This window comes from Mizuhopecten yessoensis, unplaced genomic scaffold (genome assembly GCF_002113885.1).
Source record: "Mizuhopecten yessoensis strain PY_sf001 unplaced genomic scaffold, ASM211388v2 scaffold1923, whole genome shotgun sequence".
Taxonomy (NCBI): Eukaryota; Metazoa; Mollusca; class Bivalvia; order Pectinida; family Pectinidae; genus Mizuhopecten; species Mizuhopecten yessoensis.
In genome coordinates, this window is record NW_018404289.1 from 480,998 (window position 1) to 507,079 (window position 26,082).

At 37.8% G+C, this 26,082-nt stretch overlaps 1 protein-coding gene across 1 annotated transcript in view; it reads right to left on the bottom strand.

Annotated features, from left to right (window-relative positions):
- The window catches only part of LOC110442666 (E3 ubiquitin-protein ligase rnf213-alpha-like), a gene marked incomplete at its 5' end in the record, with an annotated part of 110,026 nt that overhangs the window by 47,689 nt on the left and 36,255 nt on the right, over positions 1–26,082 (bottom strand). The window contains 12 exons of the mRNA XM_021486376.1: positions 121–238; positions 662–910; positions 1,385–1,567; positions 2,688–2,794; positions 4,145–4,253; positions 9,578–9,789; positions 10,019–10,240; positions 11,743–11,906; positions 15,314–15,657; positions 19,464–19,605; positions 19,826–20,234; positions 20,852–21,056. Coding sequence (XP_021342051.1) covers positions 121–238; positions 662–910; positions 1,385–1,567; positions 2,688–2,794; positions 4,145–4,253; positions 9,578–9,789; positions 10,019–10,240; positions 11,743–11,906; positions 15,314–15,657; positions 19,464–19,605; positions 19,826–20,234; positions 20,852–21,056 — 2,464 coding nt within the window. The remainder of the gene's footprint in view (positions 1–120; positions 239–661; positions 911–1,384; positions 1,568–2,687; positions 2,795–4,144; positions 4,254–9,577; positions 9,790–10,018; positions 10,241–11,742; positions 11,907–15,313; positions 15,658–19,463; positions 19,606–19,825; positions 20,235–20,851; positions 21,057–26,082) is intronic.

The following is a 26,082-nucleotide window of genomic DNA, read 5'->3' on the forward strand; positions in this document are numbered from 1 at the left end:
GTACAGTTCAATGAGCTGATCTTGTCCTGTGTAGTATATTACTTACCTCAACACACTGTAGGATAAGATGACACGGTTCAATGAGCTGATCGATCCTGTCCTGTGTAGTATATTACTTACCTCAACACACTGTAGGGTAAGAAGACACAGTTCAATGAGCTGATCCTGTCCTGTAGTGTCCATAACTTGTTCTGCCTGTTGCAGATAGGTTCCCAGATAGATTGATACTTGGTCGCCACTGAAATTTAATGTTAGGGTATAATACAGTACAGATTAATGTAATGAAGTAATTCTCTGTCAATAAGACTCAAAGTCAGAAAACAGTAAAAAAATGTCTAGAATGATCCTTGTGAATTTCAATATCTTGTCTTTTCCAGCATATTAATTTATTCAAATTTCTTGTAAAAACTGCCAAATAAGACATGTGTATTCCAACGTTCTATCTGATCTGACCAATACATTACATCCCACAGGGTGTCACACAAGACATGGTTACATTGTATTATGTAAGTTGCCTATGATACTTAGAACATGTGATAAAGAACATATCTATAATATTTTATTTTTCTTCAGATCACAGTTTTGGAAGGAGGAAGAAAATTTCTTCTTAACAGAAATAAATACAACTGATTAATTGAAAGTGTTTATCTGTTACATATACCTAGTCCTGAGGAGAAGCTGCAGCAGAAATGATCGGAGGACAGGGGTTGGGTCAATGCTGTCATCAAATATGGATATCTTCTTGGTGACGACCTTGCCCTTGTCAGTTGACCTTGTGATGTAACCGAGAAGTTTCTGCACTACGTCATCAGATGGAGGTGTGTCGTCAGCAAAACACAGTTGGGATACGACCTCCATGAAGAAACTGTTGATCCTCTTCTTGTAGTCATAGTACTTTCTACTTTTCTCCCTGTGACAATCAGAAATAACAATATGAAGTCAGAAGAATAATCTCTTGACAAAAAGAAAAAGATTATTGTATGAGAAATGCTTTCCTTTGCCCATATTTCAAACCATGAAATAAATTAAATGGCATTCCCTCCCTTTGCCCAAAATTGATTGATCTAAAACCACTAAAATCAATGAAATTTCTGAGTGTGACTTTATTACAGGCAGATTTCCCTCAAACCTGAACTCAACTTTTGCCTTTTGTATAGTGTACATATTAATAAAATTTTAATAAAATCCTGTCATGTTTCATTAAGCTCTGGTGCAAAGTAACGAAAACGTTTCATGTTCAATTCTGGGATCTAAAATATATCCTCTCTAGGAACATTTTCATTAAAAGACATTCTAGGAGAGTAATTTATGATCATGTTGTTACATTCAATAGTGTATGAATTAGCTGTAATGTATACAGAATTATCAAAATCTATGTACATACGATTTATGAGTATCTTCATTCGGTCTTAAGTCACCAGGAATTTCCTGATGACAAACTGGACAAGTTAACTCCTTGATGATCATAATGTCTTGGTAACAGCGTGAACAGACTTTGTCTTTACAAGGCAAGTAGACAGGTGGTCCTTCAAGTTCATTCTCACAGTTTTCACACTTGTCATCTTTGCTGTAAAAAAGACACGGTAAAACTATATAGATAAATCTGTCCTGACAATTTTTAGGTTAGTGGAATTTGTTAGACTGTCCATTTATTATAAACAGGTAACAGAGTGGTCACTGTGGTTCACAGGCAAAACATATAACATCAAATTGTCACAAGGATTATTTAAGCTATCATGAAAAAATATTCTCATTATAAAACATGTATTGCAAATATTTCCTCATTATAGGTGCTACATCTCAGCAAAATGGAGGGGGCAATTAGCCTACTTTCTTTACATAACATTTAATTCCCTGCTACCAAAAATGAAGCAGATTTGACTGAATTTTGAGAAAGTTTTCAGAAAGGGTAGGCTATTAAAGATTTACATGTCCAGATTACCCTTGTTATGGCGTAGTGCCCATGGCAGCTTCACTCTTTCTTTATACAATCATTGATTCCAAGTTCCCTATAGGGTCGACAATGCTTCAGGGCAAATTTGGTTGCGATCTAAATGTGTATATGATTTAAGTGTGGGGATCTCAATCACTTAAATGTTATGACCCAAGGAATAAGTCTTCATGGGTGAGGTCAGGCCCTGGAGAAGCATGATTGTATTCTTCTTTTCATGTCCACCTAGCAGATATATGGCTATATGATCAGGATCTCAAAGGTATGACCAACAATGCCTATTAATCAGACATAAGGGGATTTTTCCCAAGCATTTCTAAGCTATGGCCGACAGGCCCCGTTGACCTTGAAAGTAAGTAAAGGTCCTATATTAGGAAACTTAAAAGCACTCTTTGCCATGTACCTGCTGCCTAAATATAAAAATCCCGATCCTTATTGAACTTGGGAAGATGGTTAAACTTTTTTAACACTGATAACACATATATGTTGACATTAATCCAGCTAGTACTGTACTTAAAGTTGCCCTATATAATGATTTTCTTAAAAAGCTGTTCAAAGGGAAAGCTGACAGAGAGGAATACTGTATGTCAGAAACAGGACCAACAAAGGTTAAAGGTTATACCATAAGCTCCTAGGCAATTTGTGCCAGGTGAGCTAAAGAGTTGGACAATTTACATTAGTACACAGTTGAAACTAATAAACTAAAAAGTGAGTCTGAAATATTTGATTTACCAACCTGATATTGAAGTAATGTGAGACTGCCAATTTGTTGCACATCTTCAAGAATTTTTCAACCTTCTTCAAGGATTCTAAAGATTTCATATCAGCACCAGTTTTCATCATCTGAAATAAATAAAGAACACTTGATACGAGACAATTGATAACAAACTTACATTAAGAGATCAACATGAGTGATAATGACTTATGACTGTAAAATAACACCTTAAACATACCAAGACAAAATAAGTTATATGAGCTAACTAGAACTAGAGCTTAATTAAGACAAAGTCTAAGTACCTAAAATCTTACCACTCAAACCGAGTTAAAGTCTAACCAAAACAATGTACCTAATGTAAAGACTCACCATTTAAATGGAGTTAAATACAAAGTTTATCCACTTATACGGAGATAAATATAAAGTCTATCCACGTATATGGAGATAAATATAAAGTCTATCCACTTATATGGAGTTAAATATAAAGTCTATCCACTTATATGGAGATAAATACAAAGTTTATCCACTTATACAGAGATAAATATAAAGTCTATCCACGTATATGGAGATAAATACAAAGTTTATCCACTTATACGGAGATAAATATAAAGTCTATCCACGTATATGGAGTTAAATATAAAGTCTATCCATGTATATGGAGATAACTATAAAGTCTATCCACTTATATGGAGTAAAATATAAAGTCTATCCACTTATTTGGAGACAAATATAAAGTCTATCCACTTATATGGAGATAAATACAAAGTCTATCCACTTATATGGAGATAACTATAAAGTCTATCTACTTATATGGAGATAACTATAAAGTCTATCTACTTATATGGAGTAAAATATAAAGTCTATCCACTTATTTGGAGATAAATATAAAGTTTATCCACTTATATGGAGATAACTATAAAGTCTATCCACTTATTTGGAGACAAATATAAAGTCTATCCACTTATATGGAGATAAATACAAAGTCTATCCACTTATATGGAGTAAAATATAAAGTCTATCTACTTATATGGAGTAAAATATAAAGTCTATCCACTTATTTGGAGATAAATATAAAGTCTATCCACTTATATGGAGATAAATATAAAGTCTATCCACTTATATGGAGATAATTATAAAGTCTATCCACTTATATGGAGTTAAATATAAAGTCTATCCACTTATATGGAGATAAATATAAAGTCTATCCACTTATATGGAGATAAATATAAAGTCTATCCACTTACATGGAGTTAAATATAAAGTCCAATGGAGCCAAACACAAAGATTAACCATACAAATAGAGCCAATCTCAAAATTCTGAAAGCTAGCTGAATGTTTTGTTCACCTTTTGAAAACTGAGAAACCAAATCAAATTGGACAGACTGTAATATATACAATTTAATTTGTAAAATATTATCTTTAAACCCAAACTCTCACTTGCGGATCCTATTTGAAAGTTATCATTGGTTTATACATACTGTCCACAAAGGCATGCATCTGTTGATGGTGAATTTGTCATCAGCTCCCTGTATAGAATACACGTGTTCTATAAACAGCTTCACCACCAGTACACTAGTCCATGTCAGTCTTTGAAACATAAAAACATTGGCAAGTCATTTACTATAACGTATACTGCTGAAATGATATACTGATCATTAATTCAGCAATGTCCTGATTAAATACAGAGCTCGTACAGATCATGACAAACCAAATTCAAGGCTATTTCCAGGCCCTAACTGACATTTCAAAATAAGACAAACGCCCACCTTTGCGGCCTGGAAGAGAACATGAAAAGAGTTTTGGTAGTACCCCTGTTTTAGTAAGGGGGTACAGAAAGTCTCCCCTGAAAAAACTGGCATTTATACAGTTGTGGGAACGCACAACGCACCAAAAATACTGTGCATACATCGTTCACACACCGTCCGCACATCGTCAACACATGGTGCGCACAACTGTGCGATTAAACAATCGTTCGCTCCTTTGTGCGCTTCTCTCCGCACATCTGTGCGATATGGTACAATTTGTTGATCAATATTACGGAATGGAACAAATACGGAATGCTCGTATGCAATAACGTACACTGTATATATCACTGTAATTTCTCATCACTATAATCAGAGATGTATACGTCTCTGCTATAATTAAGAGTATGTACAAGTTAACAACAGGCCCAATGGGCCTGCATCGCTCACCTGGTATAAATCTCACACTTGTAACCTTAAAGGTGATCTAAAATAAAGCTACAGGCAAAATAAAATATCAGTACTTATGATTAAAATTCATTCAAAAGAACCTGTTATTTTTTTTTAAACATTTCACCCCTGTGATTGAAAATCGAACAAAGTCATTATGTTGAACAAATTTTATAGCCTTTCATCTCAGGATGCAACTTGCAAAGTATCAACATCCTGGGACCCATGGTTATTCAGAAGAGGTCGTTTAAAGATTTGAAACAAATTTGACCACTGTGACCTTGAATATAAGTCAAAGTCATTCACTTTAACAAACATAGTAGTCCTTGATCCCAGCATGCTACTGACTAAATATCAACATCCTAAGCCTTTTGGTTATTCACCACAAGTTTTCTTTTTTTTTTTTATATATTTTGACCATATTTGCTCCTTGTGACCTTGAATATGATTCAACGTCATACATTTAAACAAACTTAGTAGCCCTTGATCCTATTATGCTACTGACTAAATATCATCAACCTGGGCATTTTTTGTTATTCAGAAGTTGTTTAAAGTTTTTAACATATTTGACCCCTGTGACCTTGAATATGGGTGAAGGTCATTAATTTGAACAAACTTTGTAGCCCTTCATCTCAGCATGCTTCTGGCCAAATATCATCACCCTGTGCATTTTGGTTATTCAGAAGAAGTTGTTTAATGTTTTTCACATATTTGACCCCTGTGACCTTGAATATAGGTGAAGGTCATTCATTTNTTTTAACATATTTGACCCCTGTGACCTTGAATATGGGTGAAGGTCATTCATTGGAACAAACTTTGTAGCCCTTCATGTCAGCATGCTACTGGCCCAATATCATCACCCTGTGCATTTTGGTTATTCAGAAGAAGTTGTTTAAAGGTTTTTTAAGACAATTGACCCCTGTGACCTTGAATATAATTGAAGGTCATTCATTTGAACAAACTTGGTAGCCCTTCACCCAAGCATGATACTGGCCAAATATCATCTCCCTGGGCAGTTTGGTTATTGAGAAGAAGATGTTTAAAGTTTTTAACATATTTGACCCCTGTGACCTTGAAAATGGGTGAAGGTCATTAATTTGAACAAACTTTGTAGCCCTTCATCCCAGTTTGCTGCTGGCCAGATATCATCACCCTAGGCCTTTTGGTTATTAAGAAGAAGTCGTTTAAAGTAAAATATTGACGCCGGATGCCGGACGGACGACGGACGCCGCACCACAGCATAAGCTCACTTGGCACTTCGTGTCAGGTGAGCTAACAATGCGTGTAATACAATATACAGTGACCATTATACTGTCAAGAATGGGTTTGGCTCCTCGGTAACAGAACAGGTAAATAACAATTTGATGAGTGACCAGAGTTTTACCTGGCCTGTACATGACACATATATGATATATGATACCTTACGTATGACCATTATGAAAACTCAACTGGACGTTTAATATTTGTTATTTGCATTCGTTTGGTCTATAGCTCCCCTTCATCTGGTTTTCACACCTTGGCGAGTTACGGAAGTGCCCTGGGCGGGGTAAACTACAGTCCAGGTACAAGGTGGCAATGTTTACCTGTGTAGCCGAGACTGTGTTGTAAATTTACACGTGTCGATTAAGGTTGATTAAAATACCCACAAAACACCATTTCTAAATTTAAGAAAGTATAGACAGAAAGATAAGCTTATAGATGTAGCTAGAGTATAGAAACATACTAAACAAGAGGCCCAATGGGCCTGAATCGCTCTTCTGGTATTAATCTCACAAATAATCTTAAAAGTGGACTAAAATACAGCTACAGGCAGAATATCAGTGTTTGACTCATAAGAACCTATTAAAGGTTTTAACATGACACCTGTGACCTTGAATGTCGAACAAGGACATAGGTTGAACAGAGTTTATAGTCGTCTAACCAAGCGTGCTTCTGGCAAAATATCATTACCCTGGACCTTTTGGTTATACAGAACAAGTCATTTAAAGATTTAAACAAATATTGACCACTGTGACCTTGAATATAGGCGAAGGTCATTCATTTGAAAAAACCTGGTAGTCCTTAATCCCAGCATGTTAATGGCAAAATATCATCATCCTAGGACTTTTGGTTATTGAAAAGATGTTGTTTAAAGGTTTTAAACATATTTGACCATTGTGACCTTGAATAATTGTCAAGGTCATTGATTTTAACAAACTTGGTAGCGCTTCATCCCAGCATGCTACAGGCCAAATATCATAACCCTCAGCCTCTTTGTTATTCAGAAAAAGTTGATTTTAACATATTTGACCCCTTTAACCTTGGATATGAGCGAAGTTCATTCATTTGAACATATTTGGTAGCCCTTCATCCCAGCATCTAACTGGTAAAATATCATAACCCTAGGCCTCTTGGTAATTCAGAAGAAGTTGTTCAAAGGCCCTTCATCCAAGCATGAGACTGGCCATAAATCATCACCCTTAGCCTTTTAGTTACTGAGAAGAAGTTGTTGAAAGGTATTTAACATATTTGACCCCTGTGACCTTGAAAATAGATGAAGGTCATTCATTTGAACAAACTTGGTAGCCCTTCATCCAAGAATGTTACTGGCCAAATATCATCATCCAAGGCCTTTTGGTTATTGAGAAGAAGTTGTTTAAAGGTTTTTAACATGTTTGAACCCTGTGACCTTGAAAACAGATGAAGGTCATTCGTTTGAACAAACTTGGTAGCCCTTCATCCCAGCATGTTACTGGCCAAATAACATTATCCTTTCCCTCTTGGGTATTCAGAAGAAGTTGTTGAAAGGTTTTAAACATATTTGACCCCTGTGACCTTGAAAATGGGTGAAGGTCATGTGTTTGAAAAAACTTGGTAGCCCTTCATTTCAGCATGTCACTGGCCAAATATCATCACCTTAGGCCTTTTGGGTATTCAGAAGAAATTGTTCAAAGATTTTAACATATTTGACCCATGTGACCTTGAAAATGGGTGAAGGTCATTTGTTTTAACAAACTTGGTAGCTCTTCATCCCAGCATGTCACTGGCCAAATATCATCACCCTAGGCATTTTGGTTATTCAGAAGAAGTCGTTCAAAGATTTTAACATATTTGACCCCTGTGACCTTGAAAATGGATGAGGGTCATTCATTTGAACAAACTCGGTAGCCCTTGATTCCAGGATGCTACTGGCCAAATATCATTATCCTAGGTCTTTTGGTTACTGAAAAGAAGTTTTTTAAGTAAAAAGTTGATGCCGGACAGACGGACGCTGGACGGAAGACGGATGCCGCACCATGGCATAAGCTTACTTGCCCTTCACGCAGGTGAGCTAAAAATCTGATTTTATGTTCAAACACGAAACCGTATATATTGTCAAGGCATTCCTCAATTTACACCAACCACAATTGTTATCGCCCAACGTTCGTCGATCGCCCGCACAAATGTGCGCAAGGAATGATCATCCAATTCCCACAATTGTAGTTGCAAGATGGTTAATTTGAAGCAATTTGAAAATGAACCTTCAACAACAAACACCAAAGTTAATGATTCCTGGCACTGTTTCAGGGCTTGTACTTGACAATTTGTATGAGTGTGATTTTAGTGCCGACTCAGCCATTTTCTTTATATTAACGACCTTATAATAACATAATGTACATTAGGCCTTGGTTTTGCCAAATATGCATTATTTTATCTACTTTTTATATATTGTATTGGGGGTCCATTGTAGAAGAATCGTGCAATTCTTTGGAGCTTGTCAGACAATCTGTACCACAACACGTTAAATAACATGCGTCTTATCCAGAAACTCACATCCGCAACTCTCAGATTTATTTTTCTGGGCCGTTTTTGTTTAAACAGTTGAACCAGTTGGACCACAGTTGTTCGTTAATTAAATAAGGTTGGACCTAGTAATCTGATGCTGCTTCCAGCTGAGCCTCGACAAAGCCTTGCAAAGCCTGAATAAACATTTGCAGGTCCGCAAGGATTTATACCCGAAATTGTTACATTTAAAAACGGACAAACCAATTGTTCCGCAGAAGCGAACAGGCCCCTGGTTACTACAATGAAAGACAGCGGGAGTTGCTTCCCCTCTGTCACTAAATACAACAACAACAGAGCAAACATAGCAACATATCACAACACTTGTTTTAAGTTCCGAAAATACAATTGTGGAATTTTCATGTGTAAGAAAAACATGACTTTGGGCAATCATATATGGATTACTGAACAGCAAAATTCAAGGACCATAGGCCAGCACTCAAGGCTAATCAAAGTTTTTTCAATGCTCAAAATGAACTAGAATACCGATAGGTCAGCAAGGGAAGGGCCCCGCTGTATACCTGACAGTGTATCTCCCGTATAAGCATCAAGCAAAAGCAAAAGTGATCATTTTGGATTTAGGGATATCAATTATATGGCCTTATTCATGTATGCTATCCTGAGGAAAACTGCAGTAATAAAGCAGAAGTATTGTAAATAAGTGCTTTATATGATGTATTTTTGACAGTATATTCCGGTTTCCATTTTTAGTAGCAGAGACCTTGACCTTAGGAAATTTTTGAACCACTATTGCACATCTGCACATCACAGTGTATCGCCATGTGAAATTTCAGAAATTTTGGCTGTCTGGATCATGAGATAATCCCCGGAAACGAAAGTGCTGACGAACAGACGGACGGACGTGATAACTAGGGTACCTGCATTAATGCAGGGCCCTAATCATGAAGAAATATATACCTTGCTTCCTGAATGCCCTTGACACAGCGGGGACCACACTGAGCCATCTCTGGGTCATCTCCAGGACGAACCATATCGAGCAATCTCTCCACGACTGGCCGGTAGTGTCGTACTCTCTGTAACCACTCCGCACGACTTGCTACTTTGTTCAGTGTCTCTTTCTCAGGCTCCAATTTCTCAAGTAGTAGACGTAAGCCCATTACATCTAGGGTCTGAGAAATAGAACAGGTTTGTACAAGGTCAAAATCATCTAAATTTCAATAAAGATATCATGGTCTCAAGTAGCCAATCCAAGCTTATCTGTTTCAGGATCTACTCACAGACAGGTACGATGAAACTTGAATGATAACAATACTAAAAGTGATCAAAGTTTCAACAATTTTGTAGAAATCTGAGATCAGAAAATCTAATTGGTATCTAAAAGATAAACAAATCATTTACCATTTCTTCACCAGAGCAGAGGAAGAAGTTAGGGCTGCTTTCCTGAAAATCTATAATGGTCTCACTACACTCTGGCCACACTCGGTTGAGGCTGGAGAAGTTGCGGAGCCTGCTGATATTCTGGCGATATGCCAAGTGGATGGCTACCAACATGGCTACCCCATCACCAGCCTGGTGTTGGAGGATGGTAGCAGAACCAATGTGAACATTTTCACACACAAGCTGAAAAAAATAAAATCAACTTATATAAAAATTGATATTCAACTATCCAAATTCAGGTGAAGGTCATTAGACAAATCCATGGTACCACAACTATTTAACATGCAAAATTATCATTAAATGATTTTTTATATTTTGTACTCACATATTTTATACAGTGAAATACTCAAATATAATCTATTACTCAAATAGTTCACTTTGACCCAATGTTTTCTTATATATTCTTTGTAAATTAACCTTGGATTACTCAGAATACTCTATGTTTCTCAAACTCTGATTTTACCCCGACCACTCAAAACCTGAGTATTCAACCTGTCCATTCGTCGAACAGGGTAGACACCCCAGCGTCTATAATTATGTGCAATTGACATGCCCCGAGGCGCTGACTGCGGTCCACGCTCATTGTGGTTATACATGTGTCGGCCTGACGTCAGTTAATTAAAGAATTAACAGCAGTACCATTAAGTACCTGTAGCATTACCCTGTTGGAGCTGTATTAACACTTTGTGAACACATTTTTTATTTCCAGCCTGTGATTTGGCGGAAATGTTAATTTGCTGGGTGTGTAAAACCATATTTGGGCATGGCAATATTAAGCGGAAATCACAGAGCGGATTCCTGACCATCTTTAACAAGAGACCCAGAGGGATCTTGGCGCCCACCATTGTACCATCTTAATTAGTTCTTTGTCAGTGCGATCTTTTCTCTTCTTTTCTCTTATCTGCTTGATCAAGTCAAATTAACAGTAAATGCACTTTAAGGTAACTTGATCTTAACTAATACTGCTGTGTATAAAAGACAACCGTCAAAGTGAGTTTGTCATCTCACATATTGCTAAGTACAGAACTTAATGTGAAAGAAATAGAACCAATCATTGCAATATGAGAAAGCTCTGTTAAGATCTTCCTTCGGCCATTGTTTTCATGATCACTCTCAAAATAAAGAAGCAGAACTAAGGACCAAGGGGAACCTAAATATCAAATTATGGAAAGAAAATGAGAAAATAAAGAAAACCAGCCGGGGATTTTAATACATCTGAATTCAATGTAGGTGGGTCGACTGTATCTGCTTGCATCTTTCTTGGCTGACATGGCAAGAGTAACAAACTGAGGAATGATTTGTGACACTTTGTTAACTATTGAATAATCTCCCAGGACCGAGTCCTAGACACAGAATAGACGTCTATCACCTCGTGGAATATTCACACAGCGATGTACTCATCCACGCTAGCCACCTCATGGACTATTCACACAGCGATGTACTTATATTCACACAGTGATGTACTCATCCACGCTAGCCACCACATGGACTATTCACACAGCGATGTACTTATTCACACAGTGATGTACTCATCCACGCTAACGTCTCGGCTGGGATTATGTTACAGATAGAATCTTCGCCCTTGAATGAGATTACCAGATCTCGCTCAGTTACAGGTAATTGATTATATTAATCTACATTTTTCCTGGTTTAAAGAGTGGAAAAGTCAGAAAGCTAAAAATTACATGGTGTTCCTGTCGAGACGACACCTGGTAGATCATGTAGACGAAGTCATTGATGTACGCCTTTAGGACACTTCGTCTGTCCCTGTCAATGATGGGTTCAAGCAGGACGCCTATTCGGTGATGTGCCAGAATATTTCTTACTGTGTTCACCAACTTAAGAGAGTCTGAAAAAAGGGTTAAAAAACTTAAAATAAAACGACAATGGACAAAATTGTCCTTCAGTTGATTGACCTTAAATCTCTGTCAATATAATGAACTTGTATATTTTTTTTGTTTTATGTTTCCAAATTGTTTACAATTTACATTTGATTCGATCATGTTAATATTATTTCTCCTTAAACTTTACAGTTGTAGGAGCGAAGGTTACATGATGTGCTGTTTGTGCACACGATGAAAAACTGTGCGGTATAGATATGGCAGTTGCTTGATGGATATTATGGTTGGTATATCTTATGGAACGGCCTAGCTGTGAATAAATATCATTTCATATTTAACTTATCTTTCCTGAGTTGATTATGTTACCACACTTTAGCCAGATTTACATGGTTATCTATTCATTCAACAGTAACAGACATATCATGTACCAAAATTATTCTGAAACCACCTTAATTGCAGATACAATGCAAACAAAGCAGCCTTACATATATACACGTTACAGTTACCTAGTAATTACCAGGTAACGGGTACAGATCTTGTATGCAGTCAACCACGAAGGCAGTGTGAAATTTCCACACACTGTAACTGACATAATTACATGTACCACAAGGTTCAGCTGTGTTTTGATAACTGTCAAATCACTGATGAACTGTGATTGGTGATTAACTCCATCCAGGATTGGACAGACATACGTAACACACAAAATGGCAAACAAAAAATACAAATAATGTAAGCGGTAAGTCCCTCTGCAGTCTAATAAATTACACTGAATTTCTAGCAGTTCACAAAGAAAAATGAACTGTTTTGTGACCATTGCTTTGTGATACAAGAGGCCCAATGGGCCTGCATCGCACACCTGGTATTAGTCTCACAATTCTTACCTTAAAAGTGAACTAAAATAAAGTAACAGGCAAAATATCAGTGTCTTGACTTAAAGTCAATTGGACACTTGTGAAAATGAAAGTCAAACATGGACATTAAGATGAACAAACTTTATAGACCTTCATCCCAGAATGCAAATTGTCGAATATCCCCACCCTATACATTTTATTAATTAAGAAGATGGCTTTTAAATATTTATGCACAATTGACCAGACCTGACCTTGAAAGTGTGTCAAGGTTATTTACATGAACAAACTATCACACTGGAAGTTTCAGTTATTCAGTCGTTTAAAGATTTCAAAGATTTTAAAGATGTGACCCCTGTAACCTTGAATATGGACAAAGGTCATTCATTTGAACAAACTTAGTAGCCCTTAATCCAATCATGCTACTGGCCGAATATCATCACCCTGGACTTTTTGATCATTCAGAAGTTGTTTTAAAGATTTCATAATATTTGACCCTTGTGACCTTGAATATGGGCAAAGGTCATTCATTTAAACAAACGTGGTAGCCCTTCATCCAAGCATGCCTCTAGCCAAATATCATCACCCTGGGCCTTCTGGTTATTCAGAAGAAGTTGTTAACAGATTTTAACATATTTGACCCATGTGACCTTGAATATAAGTCAAGGTCATTCACTTGAACAAACTTGGTAGCCCTTTATGCAAGCATGTTACTGGTCAAATAGCATCACTGTGGCCTTTCGGTTATTCAGAAGAAGTTGTTTAAAAGTTTTTATAAGATAATTGACCCCCTTGACCTTGAATGTAAGTCAAGGTAATTCATTTTAGCAAAGTTGGTAGCCCTTCATGCAAGTACTGGATTGGCCAAATATTGTCATCATAGGCTTTCCAGCTATTCAAAATAAGTTGTTTAAAGAATTTAACGTCTTTGACCTCTGTGACCTTGAAAATGGGCGTAGGTCATTCATTTGAACAAACTTTATAGTTCTTACTCCAAGCATGCTACTGGCTAAAATACCATCACTCTAGACCTCTTGGTTATTGAGAACAAGTTGTTCAAAGTAAAAAGACGGACGCCGCACCATGGCATAAGCTCAATTGGCCCTTCGGGCCATGTGAGCTAACAAAAGGCCCAGAGGGCCTGTATTGCTCACCTGTTTCTTTTGGTACATGAAACAGACATATAGGTAACTTCAGGCCAAATTTGGTAACTAGAACACAAGACATTTGAACATCTCTTAAACGGTTCTAAAGATATTGTTGTTTAAAATTTGAAATTTTAGTTTTAATGCTTTTAACCCACGTTGACCATTGACTCTGGCAAGCACTTAAAGTTATCATTTGACCTCATTACTGTAATAAAGAAAACGATTCACACAGCTTGTCTACATAACATACCCAAGTATCAGGACTCCAGACTAAATGGTTCTTAAGATATTGTTGTTTGAAGTTTTTAACATATTTGAACACTGTGACCTCGAAACTAGATCAAGGCCATTTTAATGAGTAAACATTGTATCACTTCATCCCTGCAGGTACCTACTGGCCAAATATCATGACCCTGGGCCTTATGGAACTTGAGAAGAAGATTGTTAAAGCTTTTAATCCATGTTGACATTTGACCCCCTACTAGCACTTCAAGTTGACCTTTGACCTCATTACTGTAATAAAGAAAAATATTCAAACAGCTGGTCTTCATAACATATCCAAGTATTATGACTGTAGTCCAAATGGTTCTTAGGATATTGTTGTTTAAGGTTTTTAAGATATTTGACCCCTGTGACCTTAAAAATAGGTCAATGTGATTTTACCGATAATTTGTTTAGCACTCCAAACCAGGTACCTACTGGCCAAATATCATGACCCTGGGGCTAATGGTACTTGAGAAGAAGATTGTTAAAGCTTTTAACCCATGTTGACATTTGACCCCCGAGTAGCACTTCAAGTTGACCTTTGACCTCATTACTGTAATAAAGAAAAAGATTCAAACAGCTGGTCTTCATAACATATCCAAGTATTATGACTGTAGTCCAAATTGGTCGTTGGATATTGTTGTTTGAAATTTTTAACATATATGACCCCGGTGACCTTGAAAGTAAGTCCAGGTCGTTTTAATGAGAAAGTTTTATAGCACTCAATCCCAGGTACCTACTTGCCAAATATCATGACCCTAGGTCCTCCAGTTCTTCAGAAGAAGTCGTTCAAAAGAAAAAGTTGACAGACAGATGTTGCAGTACGGCATAAGCTCACATGGCCTTTCGGGCCAAGTGCGCTAATAATGGTAAATACGTGAATTTGGTAATTGATTATTAATATATCAATGAATATAAAAACAACATCAGCACATCCATACCGTCCTCGAATTGGCAGTAGATATCTAGCATGTTTGACTCTCACGATTCTGCTGATGTTGACTAATAATGTCTGAACTTGTGTTTATTCAAAAAGATTTAAAGATATTCAGGTATTTTTGTTAAAAGTGGAGAAAAGTTTCCCAAAATATATGTAATGATCATTTTATGCTCTCTATCAACTTGTTTATGTTCGACCCTCCAGAATCATTATACCTGCTTCAGGTGTATTATTCATTGTAGTGTTCAACAAGTTCTCAATAAGCCTGAAGTAGAGCCAAGAGAAAGGCATCTCGGCAGTAAACAGGTGACCATCTGTCCCGGTGTGTCGGACCACCACCTCAGGAAGTTCCTGCTGGGCAAGCCCAGGTGACACCAGCTGGGAGTACTGTAGGCCTGTAGCCTTGGTACAATTGATAACACCCAGCCACAGTTGCTGGACCCAGTCCCCATCTGTGGCCCGGTACAGACTATCCAGGTTCCTGTTTGTATCCATAAAGGCAATGATCCCTGTCAGTATTGGGGTCACCTTGGTCTCCATACACTGGGTCCATGCTCGTCTGTAAAAACGAAATTCTGCTACATGAGTTGATGAAAAGTGGTAAACTCATCAGAAAAAGCTTAAAAATGGCAAAATCATCGGAAAGATCACTTAAATACACAGTGGACGATTCTTCAGAGAAACATTTTACAATCACAGATGTGATGCTGTGGAATAGTATCCAAAAAACCTTTTTAATCATTGATGCTAAACAACTGGATGGATATCAAAGCATGGGCATGATAGATACATACATCCATTTAACTGCAAAAGTATGTTGGAGATGCAAATGCTCATTGAGCTTTTAAACAGGATTATGCCACTGTACATTAATGCAACAGAAGAGATGTGTGAGTATATCCCTGTACACCATAGAGGAGATGTGTGATTATGTCCCTGTACACAATAGAGGAGATGTGTGATGATCGATGTCCCTGTACCCCCTTGCTTTAGAGTAAATGACATATGTGATGATACAAGTAATTGGGTAATTCTATCTTTTAACTCACTTTTTGTGGGAAAAATGGCTTGAGACCATATTTCCTCTCTACATCATAACCAAATCAAATGAGACCTTGTTTTGTCAGGGTGAATAATGATACTGGGTACATTGAATATTATATAACTAGAACTGTGTTAGCCACAGGCTAATTAATTCCAATTTTTCCAAAAAAAGATACATAACACCAATGTAAACATTTTGTAATTACATATATGTCACACCTGTCCCCGCTTTGAGCATAAGATTCAATGTATCAAGCATTGTAGGTTTGAGCAGAAGTTCAGAATTTTATATTTTATAAACAAGTTTGGCAATACATCAACATGAAGGTATAAAAGGTACAAGTGCTTATTGTAATGGGAGCTGGCCATTACAGATGTCCCCCAAACTAACCGTGCATTCAGAAAAACAAATGTAAATAGGTGAACAAAAGCCATGTACATACCGAATTTGAGTAAAATCAAAATATATGTGATTTCGACCAATCATGCAGAAGCCAGTATACATAGACTGTCTTGTCAGATCAGAAAACAGATGCCGCGGTTGAGTTCATAGTGCCAAAATACATGTACTTACTCGAGGTGTCATGATTCACTGCGATGCACTTGTACCGCGATTATTTATGCTTGATTTGATTCACAATATATTTTTCCGGATTTTCGATACGTCACGATCTGAATATTAGTGTATGCCGCTTCAGCCGAAATGCCTGCGAGACGTTCAAATTCATTGGCTGATCGCTAAAACCCTCAGCCAATTGGCTGCGAGGATGCAATTTTCACAAAGCATTCATAACAAAATGGCGGACGGCAGTAAGGAAATGAAAATTTGTGATGCTCTGGCAAGCTTCGAATCAAAAGTTTGGAAACACTTCGGGTTTACATGTATCAACGGCTTATATATCTCATTTTGTTTATATTTTTAAACAAGAGGCACAGAGGGCCTGTATCGCTCACCTGGATATCTAAGCAATCATAACAAAATATTCTCCAAATGACATCCAACTGGGGAATATGCCAAACCCCAAGACCAATCCTTGTAGCATATCTGTATTAGATTTTTCATGCCCAGCACTTTTACGTATGGTTTTGGGGTAGGGATCTCAACTGTTTCCAAGCTGTGACTCAGAAACTAGGTCCCTAGGGTTTTGGCTAGACCCCAGGATCAATTCTAATATATTGACTGCATTTGTCTCTTTTTGCCCATAATTTGTATAAATAGTTTTGGGGTGGGGATTTCAACTCTTTCAAAGTTATGACCCAGGGGTTAAGTCTGCAAGGGTGGGGCAGACCCTGGGGTTAATTCTAATATCATGACTGCATTCGTCTCTTTATGCCATGCAACAACTGTATATATAGTTTTGGAAGTTATGACCCAGGGGTTAAGTATCCAAGGGTGGGGTAGTCCCCAAGGCCAATTTTGAATCCCTGCCTTCCATGATTGCTTTTGATTAAATAAGATTGATGTCCAGTACATAGTTCTACAGAAGAAGTCGTTTGTAGCAATATAGTAAAATTGACCCCTTTTAGCCCTGCCCCTCATCCCCCTGGAGGGTCAGTTCCACCATTTGTACAATATTGAATCCCCACCACTTAGGGATGCTTCCAGTCAAATATGGTTGATATCCATCTCTTAGCAATAAAGCCAAATTCCCCCCCCCCCTTTTAGCCCCACCCCTTATCCCCCTCGTGGGTCAGCCCTACCATTTGTACAATTTTTAATCCCCACCAATTAGGGATGCTTCCAGTAAAATATGGTTCATATCCATCTCTTAGCTCCAGAGAAGAAGTCGCTTAAAGCAATAAAGCCAAATTGCCCCCTTTTAGCCCCGCTATTCAGCCCCCTGGGGGGTCAGCCCCACCATTTGTACAATTTTGAATCCCCACCACCTAGGGATGCTTCCAGTCAAATTTAGTTAAATTCCAATCAGTGGTTAAGAAGAAGAAGTTGTTTAAAGAATATATTGACGGACAGACGGACAGACGGACGGACGACGAATGCCACGGTATGGCATAAGCTCACCTTGGTCCTTTGGACTAATAAAGGTGTATCGAATCGAAATAATCAAATCGTTGTACAAATATTGAGATACATACCAAATTGATTGAATTCGAACAATAACTGCATTTCGACCAATCAGAAGCCAGTATAGGTGACTATTATGTCAAATCAGAAAATGGATAATGTGGCTGAGTTTGTAGTGACAAAATACACCTACATACAAAATTTGAGCGAAATCGAACAATATCTGAATTTCGACCAATCAGAAGCCAATATACGGCAACCATATTGTCAAATCACAAACTGGACGCCGCAGTTGAGTTTGCAATGCTAAAATACACTTACATACTAATTTTTAGCAGCCATTTTTTGTCAAATCAGAAAACGGATGTTGTGAATGAGTTTGCAGTGCCAAAATACATGTATTAATTTGATTGTAATCGAACAATAACTGAATTTTGACCAATGAATTGCCCTTATAAGGTGGCCATTTTTTCAAATAAGAAAACGAATGTTGCAGCTGAGTTCACGGTGACAAAATACACATTGTATAAGTAATTAATAACAAAATGCAAAGATATAAGTATAATCCAGGTTTGGTTATGACAGCACATGTACTTTGTGAGAAATTAAGCTCAACCCCCAGTTAAACGGAAAACTTAACATGACCCCAATTAATTAACAAAGTCCAATTAACGGTAAACTGTAGGTGAAATTCAAAATCTGAATGTGTGTAGGGATGCCCATGCAAAGATAAAAGTATAATTTAGGTTTGGTTATGACAGCACATATACTTTGAGAAATTAACCTCGACCCCCAACCTAAACAGAAAACTTAAAATTTTGCCCCAATTCATTAACAAAGTCCAATTAACAGTAAATTTTAGCTCAAATTCACATTTTTTGGCTCTTTCCCAGGAAATAACAAGCCAAATATTAAGGTTCTATACCTTCAACTTTGCTTCATAATGTCATAAAATGCTCATTGCCGAAAAGCTACAAAATTTGACCTTGACCTTTGACCTTGACCCCTGACCCGATGACCTTGACCTTTGGGTAGTTGACTCCTTGTTAAATTCTGATCATCTTTGCTTTATCATGTCATAACAAAATGTTCATCAGTGAAAAGATACAAAATTTGACCTGGACCTTTGAACCTGATAACCTTGACCTTTGACCTTGACTTTTTCCCTCAGTGTGTATTTTTGTAAACTGAACATCTTTACCAAGGTTTTATGTAAATCGGTCAATAAGTTATCAGCCAGGAACAAAATTTGTGGACGGACAGACAGAATGATTACTACTTATCTATGAGTGGTTTACCTGAATGTTCCTGCTGTGTTGATGACCTCAGCTTTGGCTGCCTCTGTTGCTATCCAGTTCCCAGGGTTGACAAGAGCTTTCTCTTTCTCAGTCAGTAAGACAGCCAGATGTTTGCATATGCCCTTCACAAGGTTGTTGGACACTGTAGGTTTATAAAGTTATTGTTCACGTTTTCAATAGCTGATACCCCGGGGGGATAAAACTGATTATGAAAAATATATAAAAAAAATAACGTTATTATTTTTATTCTGCTCAATCTTTCTGTCAAATTACTTTTCTGAAACCAATAAAATCCAATTATCTAGTTACACTTGTACCTGATTCGTTCAGAAGTATCAGAGAGTTAATAACAGAATTTTTACCCAGATTAGTTTGGCCATAGTGTAGTAGATCCAGAAGCTGTCTGACCCTTTCTGTTGACCTCGCTGTGTCCATCTTTGTGTCCTTGACCATTGCTAAGGCAGCCTGGATACAGCTCAGTACCAGGTTTTCTACAGGAAGTTTATGAGAGTGAGCTGGGTTAGATGGGAATCCACTCATATTGTTGAAGTCCAGGCGGATGTCTTCTTCATCCACATCCATATCTGTTTGTCGGCCATCTTGCTCTACTGGGGTATCTGTTTCCATGGAAATTTCAGTAGATTGCCCAGTTTCCTTCCCGACAGCATGATGTACCAACATTCCCAGAGACTTTCCTTGCATTTCTGACATCCTCAACGTATCACCCTCGGGTCGAATGTCATCAATGTGGAGGGAATGCCAATGCCCACACTGATATCATTTATAAAGAAATTCAATTCAATGTTATTTTATAAATATAAACTTCTTCTCTATTACAATTAAATATATTAACAGAAAATAGCTGAGAGACATGAATGCCCCTATTATCATGCAAATTAGAAATATTTTGAAACAAAATCTGTCAAAAAATGTATTTTGTACATTGTGTATTATAAACTACTGTAAGGTGATTGGGTCTAAACTTTTGGGCATCTATGTACAACAGAGGGTAAAAGTGGAAAATGGCTAAAGGACAAAAGAAAAAGAATTTAGGTATCTCAATGACCATCCTTTCAGGGCGAAAAAACAAAACAACGAGTTAAGGTTTCTCAATTCTCTTTTCAGGGCGAAAAAGAAGAAATAATGTTACCTGGGAAAAATTAAAATCAAAGGCTTCTCATTAGTGTGCATTTTTTTCATATTTTTTGCATGTGATTACTTGTCTTTTTCCTATCATTTCAGATCCTGAACAAAAATATGTAAACATCAAAGGAAACTAAATTTCACTAATGCAGCAAAAGCAAAACAATTTCTTAGGTACTTGTATTACTGAACCTGTTGAGAATGGCCCAAGGAAAAAAATATGTATCAATATTATGGAATTTTACCTGAAATCCACTAAAACAGCCCCCTGCTATCCTTGGCAACTGTATAATAAAGATGGCATGTATGTTCGCCTTGATCTGATAACCCAGCTGCTGTAGTTCATCCTGAATACAGTACCTGGCACAGGCCACGAGACTGGCATTTTGATCTCCACAGTCGCTCTGGACTATCAATAACATCTCATCTTCCTCTCTTCCAAAACACACCCTGTAATGTCAAATAAACCAACCTTACCCTTTATAAAACACATCCAGTGTAATGTCAAAGAAACCAACTTTACCCTTTATAAAACACACCCTGTAATGTCAAATAAATCAACCTTACCCTTCACAAAACACACCCTGAAATGTCAAATAAACCACCCTTACCCTTCACAAAACACACCCTGTAATGTCAAATACACAAATCTTACCCTTCCCAAACACACCCTGTAATGTCAAATAAACCAGTCTTACCCTTCCCAAAACACACCCTGAAATGTCAAATAAACCAGTCTTACCCTTCCCAAAACACACCCTGTAATTTCCAATCAAACAACCCTTCATAAAACACACCCTGTAATGTCAAATACACCAATCTTACCCTTCCCAAAACACACCCTGTAATGTCATATAAACCAGTCTTACCCTTCCCAAAACACACCCTGTAATGTCAAATAAACCAGTCTTACCCTTCCCAAAACACCCTTGTAATTTCCAATCACTCAACCTTACCCTTCATAAAACACACCCTGTAATGTCAAATACACCAATCTTACCCTTCCCAAAACACACCCTGTAATGTAATATAAACCAGTCTTACCCTTCCCAAAACACACCCTGTAATGACAAATACACCAATCTTACCCTTCCCAAAACACACCCTGTAATGTCATATAAACCAGTCTTACCCTTCCCAAAACACACCCTGTAATGTCAAATACACCAATCTTACCCTTCATAAAACACACCCTGTAATGTCAAATAAACCAACTTACCCTTCCCAAAACACACCCTGTAATGTCAAATACACCAACCTTACCCTTCATAAAACACACACTGTAATGTCAAATACACCAATCTTACCCTTCATAAAACACACCCTGTAATGTCATATAAACCAGTCTTACCCTTCCCAAAACACACCCTGTAATGTCAAATACACCAATCTTACACTTCATAAAACACACCCTGTAATGTCAAATAAACCAACTTACCCTTCATAAAACACACCCTGTAATGACAAATAAACCAACCTTACCCTTCATAAAACACACCCTGTAATGTCATATAAACCAGTCTTACCCTTCCCAAAACACACCCTGTAATGTCAAATACACCAATCTCACCCTTCATAAAACACACCCTGTAATGTCAAATAAACCAACCTTACCCTTCATAAAACACACTCTGTAGTGACACACAAACCAATCTAACCCTTCACAAAACACACCCTTTAATTTCACACAAACCAATCTAACCCTTCATAAAACACACCCTGTAATGTTAAATAAACCAACCTTACCCTTCATAAAACACACTCTGTAGTGACACACAAACCAATCTACCCCTTCACAAAACACCCCCTGTAATGTCACACAAACCAACCTAACCCTTCACAAAACACATCGTGTAACGTCACACAAACCAATCTAACCCTTCACAAACCACACCCTGTAATGTCACACAAACCAATCTAACCCTTCACACCCTTCCCAAAACACACCCTTGTAATTTCCAATAACTCAACCTTACCCTTCATAAAAAACACCCTGTAATGTCAAATACACCAATCTCACCCTTCATAAAACACACCCTGTAATGTCAAATAAACCAACCTTACCCTTCATAAAACACACTCTGTAGTGACACACAAACCAATCTACCCCTTCACAAAACACACCCTGTAATGTCATATAAACCAGTCTTACCCTTCCCAAAACACACCCTGAAATGTCAAATAAACCAGTCTTACCCTTCCCAAAACACACCCTTGTAATTTCCAATCACTCAACCTTACCCTTCATAAAAAACACCCTGTAATGTCAAATACACCAATCTTACCCTTCCCAAAACGCACCCTGTAATGTCATATAAACCAATCTTACCCTTCCCAAAACACACCCTGTAATGTCAAATACACCAATCTTACCCTTCCCAAAACACACCCTGTAATGTCATATAAACCAGTCTTACACTTCCCAAAACACACCCTGTGATGTCAAATACACCAATCTTACCCTTCCCAAAACAAACCCTGTAATGTCATATAAACCAGTCTTACCCTTCCCAAAACACACCCTGTGATGTCAAATCCACCAATCTTACCCTTCCCAAAACAAACCCTGTAATGTCATATAAACCAGTCTTACCCTTCCCAAAACACAGCCTGTAATGTCAAATACACCAACCTTACCCTACATAAAACACACTCTGTAGTGTCAACCAACCTTACCCTTCATAAAACACACCCTGTAATGTCGAATACACCAATCTTACACTTCATAAAACACACCCTGTAATGTCAAATAAACCAACCTTACTCTTCATAAAACACACCCTGTAATGTCATATAAACAAGTCTTACCCTTCCCAAAACACACCCTGTAATGTCAAATACACCAACCTTACCCTACATAAAACACACTCTGTAGTGTCACACAAACAAATCTAACCCTTCACAAAACACATCCTGTAGTGTCACACAAACCAACCTACCCCTTCACAAAACACACCCTGTAATGTCACAAAAACCAATCTAACCCTTCACAAAACACACCCTGTAGTGTCACACAAACCAATCTACCCCTTCACAAAACACACCCTGTAATGTCAAATAAACGAATCTTACCCTTCATAAAACACACCCTGTAATGTCAAATACACCAATCTTCCCCTTCCCAAAACACACCCTGTAATGTCATATAAACCAGTCTTACCCTTCCCAAAACACACCCTGTAACGTCACACAAACCAATCTAACCCTTCCCAAAACACACCCTGTAGTGTCAAACAAACCAATCTAACCCTTCACAAAACACACCATGTAATGTCAAATACACCAATCTAACCCTTCACAAAACACACCATGTAATGTCAAATACACCAATCTAACCCTTCACAAAACACACCCTGTAATGTCACACAAACCAATCGATCCCTTCACAAAACACACCCTGTAGTGTCACACAAACCAATATAACCCTTCACAAAACACACCCTGTAATGTCACAAAAACCAATCTAACCCTTCACAAAACACACCCTGTAGTGTCACACAAACCAATATAACCCTTCACAAAACACACCCTGTAATGTCAAATAAACGAATCTTACCCTTCATAAAACACACCCTGTAATGTCAAATACACCTAAAACACACCCTGTAATGTCAAATAAACCAATCTTCCCCTTCCCAAAACACATCCTGTAACGTCACACAAACCAATCTAACCCTTCACAAAACACTCCCTGTAATGTCAAATACACCAATCTAACCCTTCACAAAACACACCCTGTAGTGTCACACAAACCAATATAACCCTTCACAAAACACACCCTGTAATGTCACACAAACCAATCTAACCTTTCACAAAACACACCCTGTAATGTCACACAAACCAATCGATCCCTTCACAAAACACACCCTGTAGTGTCACACAAACCAATCTAACCTTTCACAAAACACACCCTGTAATGTCACACAAACCAATCGATCCCTTCACAAAACACACCCTGTAGTGTCACACAAACCAATCTACCCCTTCACAAAACACACCCTGTAATGTCACAAAAACCAATCTAACCCTTCACAAAACACACCCTGTAATGTCAAATACACCAATCTAACCCTTCCCAAAACACATCCTGTAACATCACACAAACCAACCCAACCCTTCACAAAACACATCCTGTAATGTCACACAAACCAATCTAACCCTTCACAAAACACACCCTGTAATGTCACACAAACCAATCTAACCCTTCACAAAACACATCCTGTAACATCACACAAACCAATCCAACCCTTCACAAAACACATCCTGTAATGTCACACAAACCAAACTTACCCTTCACAAAACTCACCCTGTAATGTCATACACCAATCTTACCCTTCCCAAAACACACCCTGTAGTGTCACACAAACCAATCTAGCCCTTCACAAAACACATCCTGTAACGTCACACAAACCAATCTAACCCTTCATAAAACACACCCTGTAATGTCAAATACACCAATCTATCCCTTCACAAAACACACCCTGTAATGTCAAATACCCCAATCTTACCCTTCCCAAAACACATCCTGTAACGTCATACAAACCAATCTAACCCTTCACAAAACACACCATGTAATGTCAAATCTTACCCTTCATAAAACACACCCTGTAATGTCAAATACACCAATTTTACCCTTCCCAAAACACATCCTGTAATGTAATGTCATATAAACCAGTCTTACCCTTCCCAAAACACACCCTGTAATGTCATATAAACCAGTCTTACACTTCCCAAAACACACCCTGTGATGTCAAATACACCAATCTTACCCTTCCCAAAACACATCCTGTAGTGTCACACAAACCAATCTAACCCTTCACAAAACGCACCCTGTAATGTCAAATACACCAATTTTACCCTTCCCAAAACACATCCTGTAATGTCACACAAACCAAACTTACCCTTCACAAAACTCACCCTGTAATGTCATACACCAATCTTACCCTTCCCAAAACACACCCTGTAATGTCAAATACACCAACCTTACCCTTCCCAAAACACACCCTGTAGTGTCACACAAACCAATCTAACCCTTCACAAAACACTCCCTGTAATGTCACACAAACCAATCTAACCCTTCATAAAACACACCCTGTAATGTCAAATACACCAACCTTACCCTTCCCAAAACACACCCTGTAGTGTCACACAAACCAATCTAGCCCTTCACAAAACACATCCTGTAACGTCACACAAACCAATCTAACCCTTCATAAAACACACCCTGTAATGTCAAATACACCAACCTTACCCTTCCCAAAACACACCCTGTAGTGTCACACAAACCAATCTAACCCGTCACAAAACACATCCTGTAACATCACACAAACCAACCCAACCCTTCACAAAACACATCCTGTAATGTCACACAAACCAAACTTACCCTTCACAAAACTCACCCTGTAATGTCATACACCAATCTTACCCTTCCCAAAACACACCCTGTAGTGTCACACAAACCAATCTAGCCCTTCAC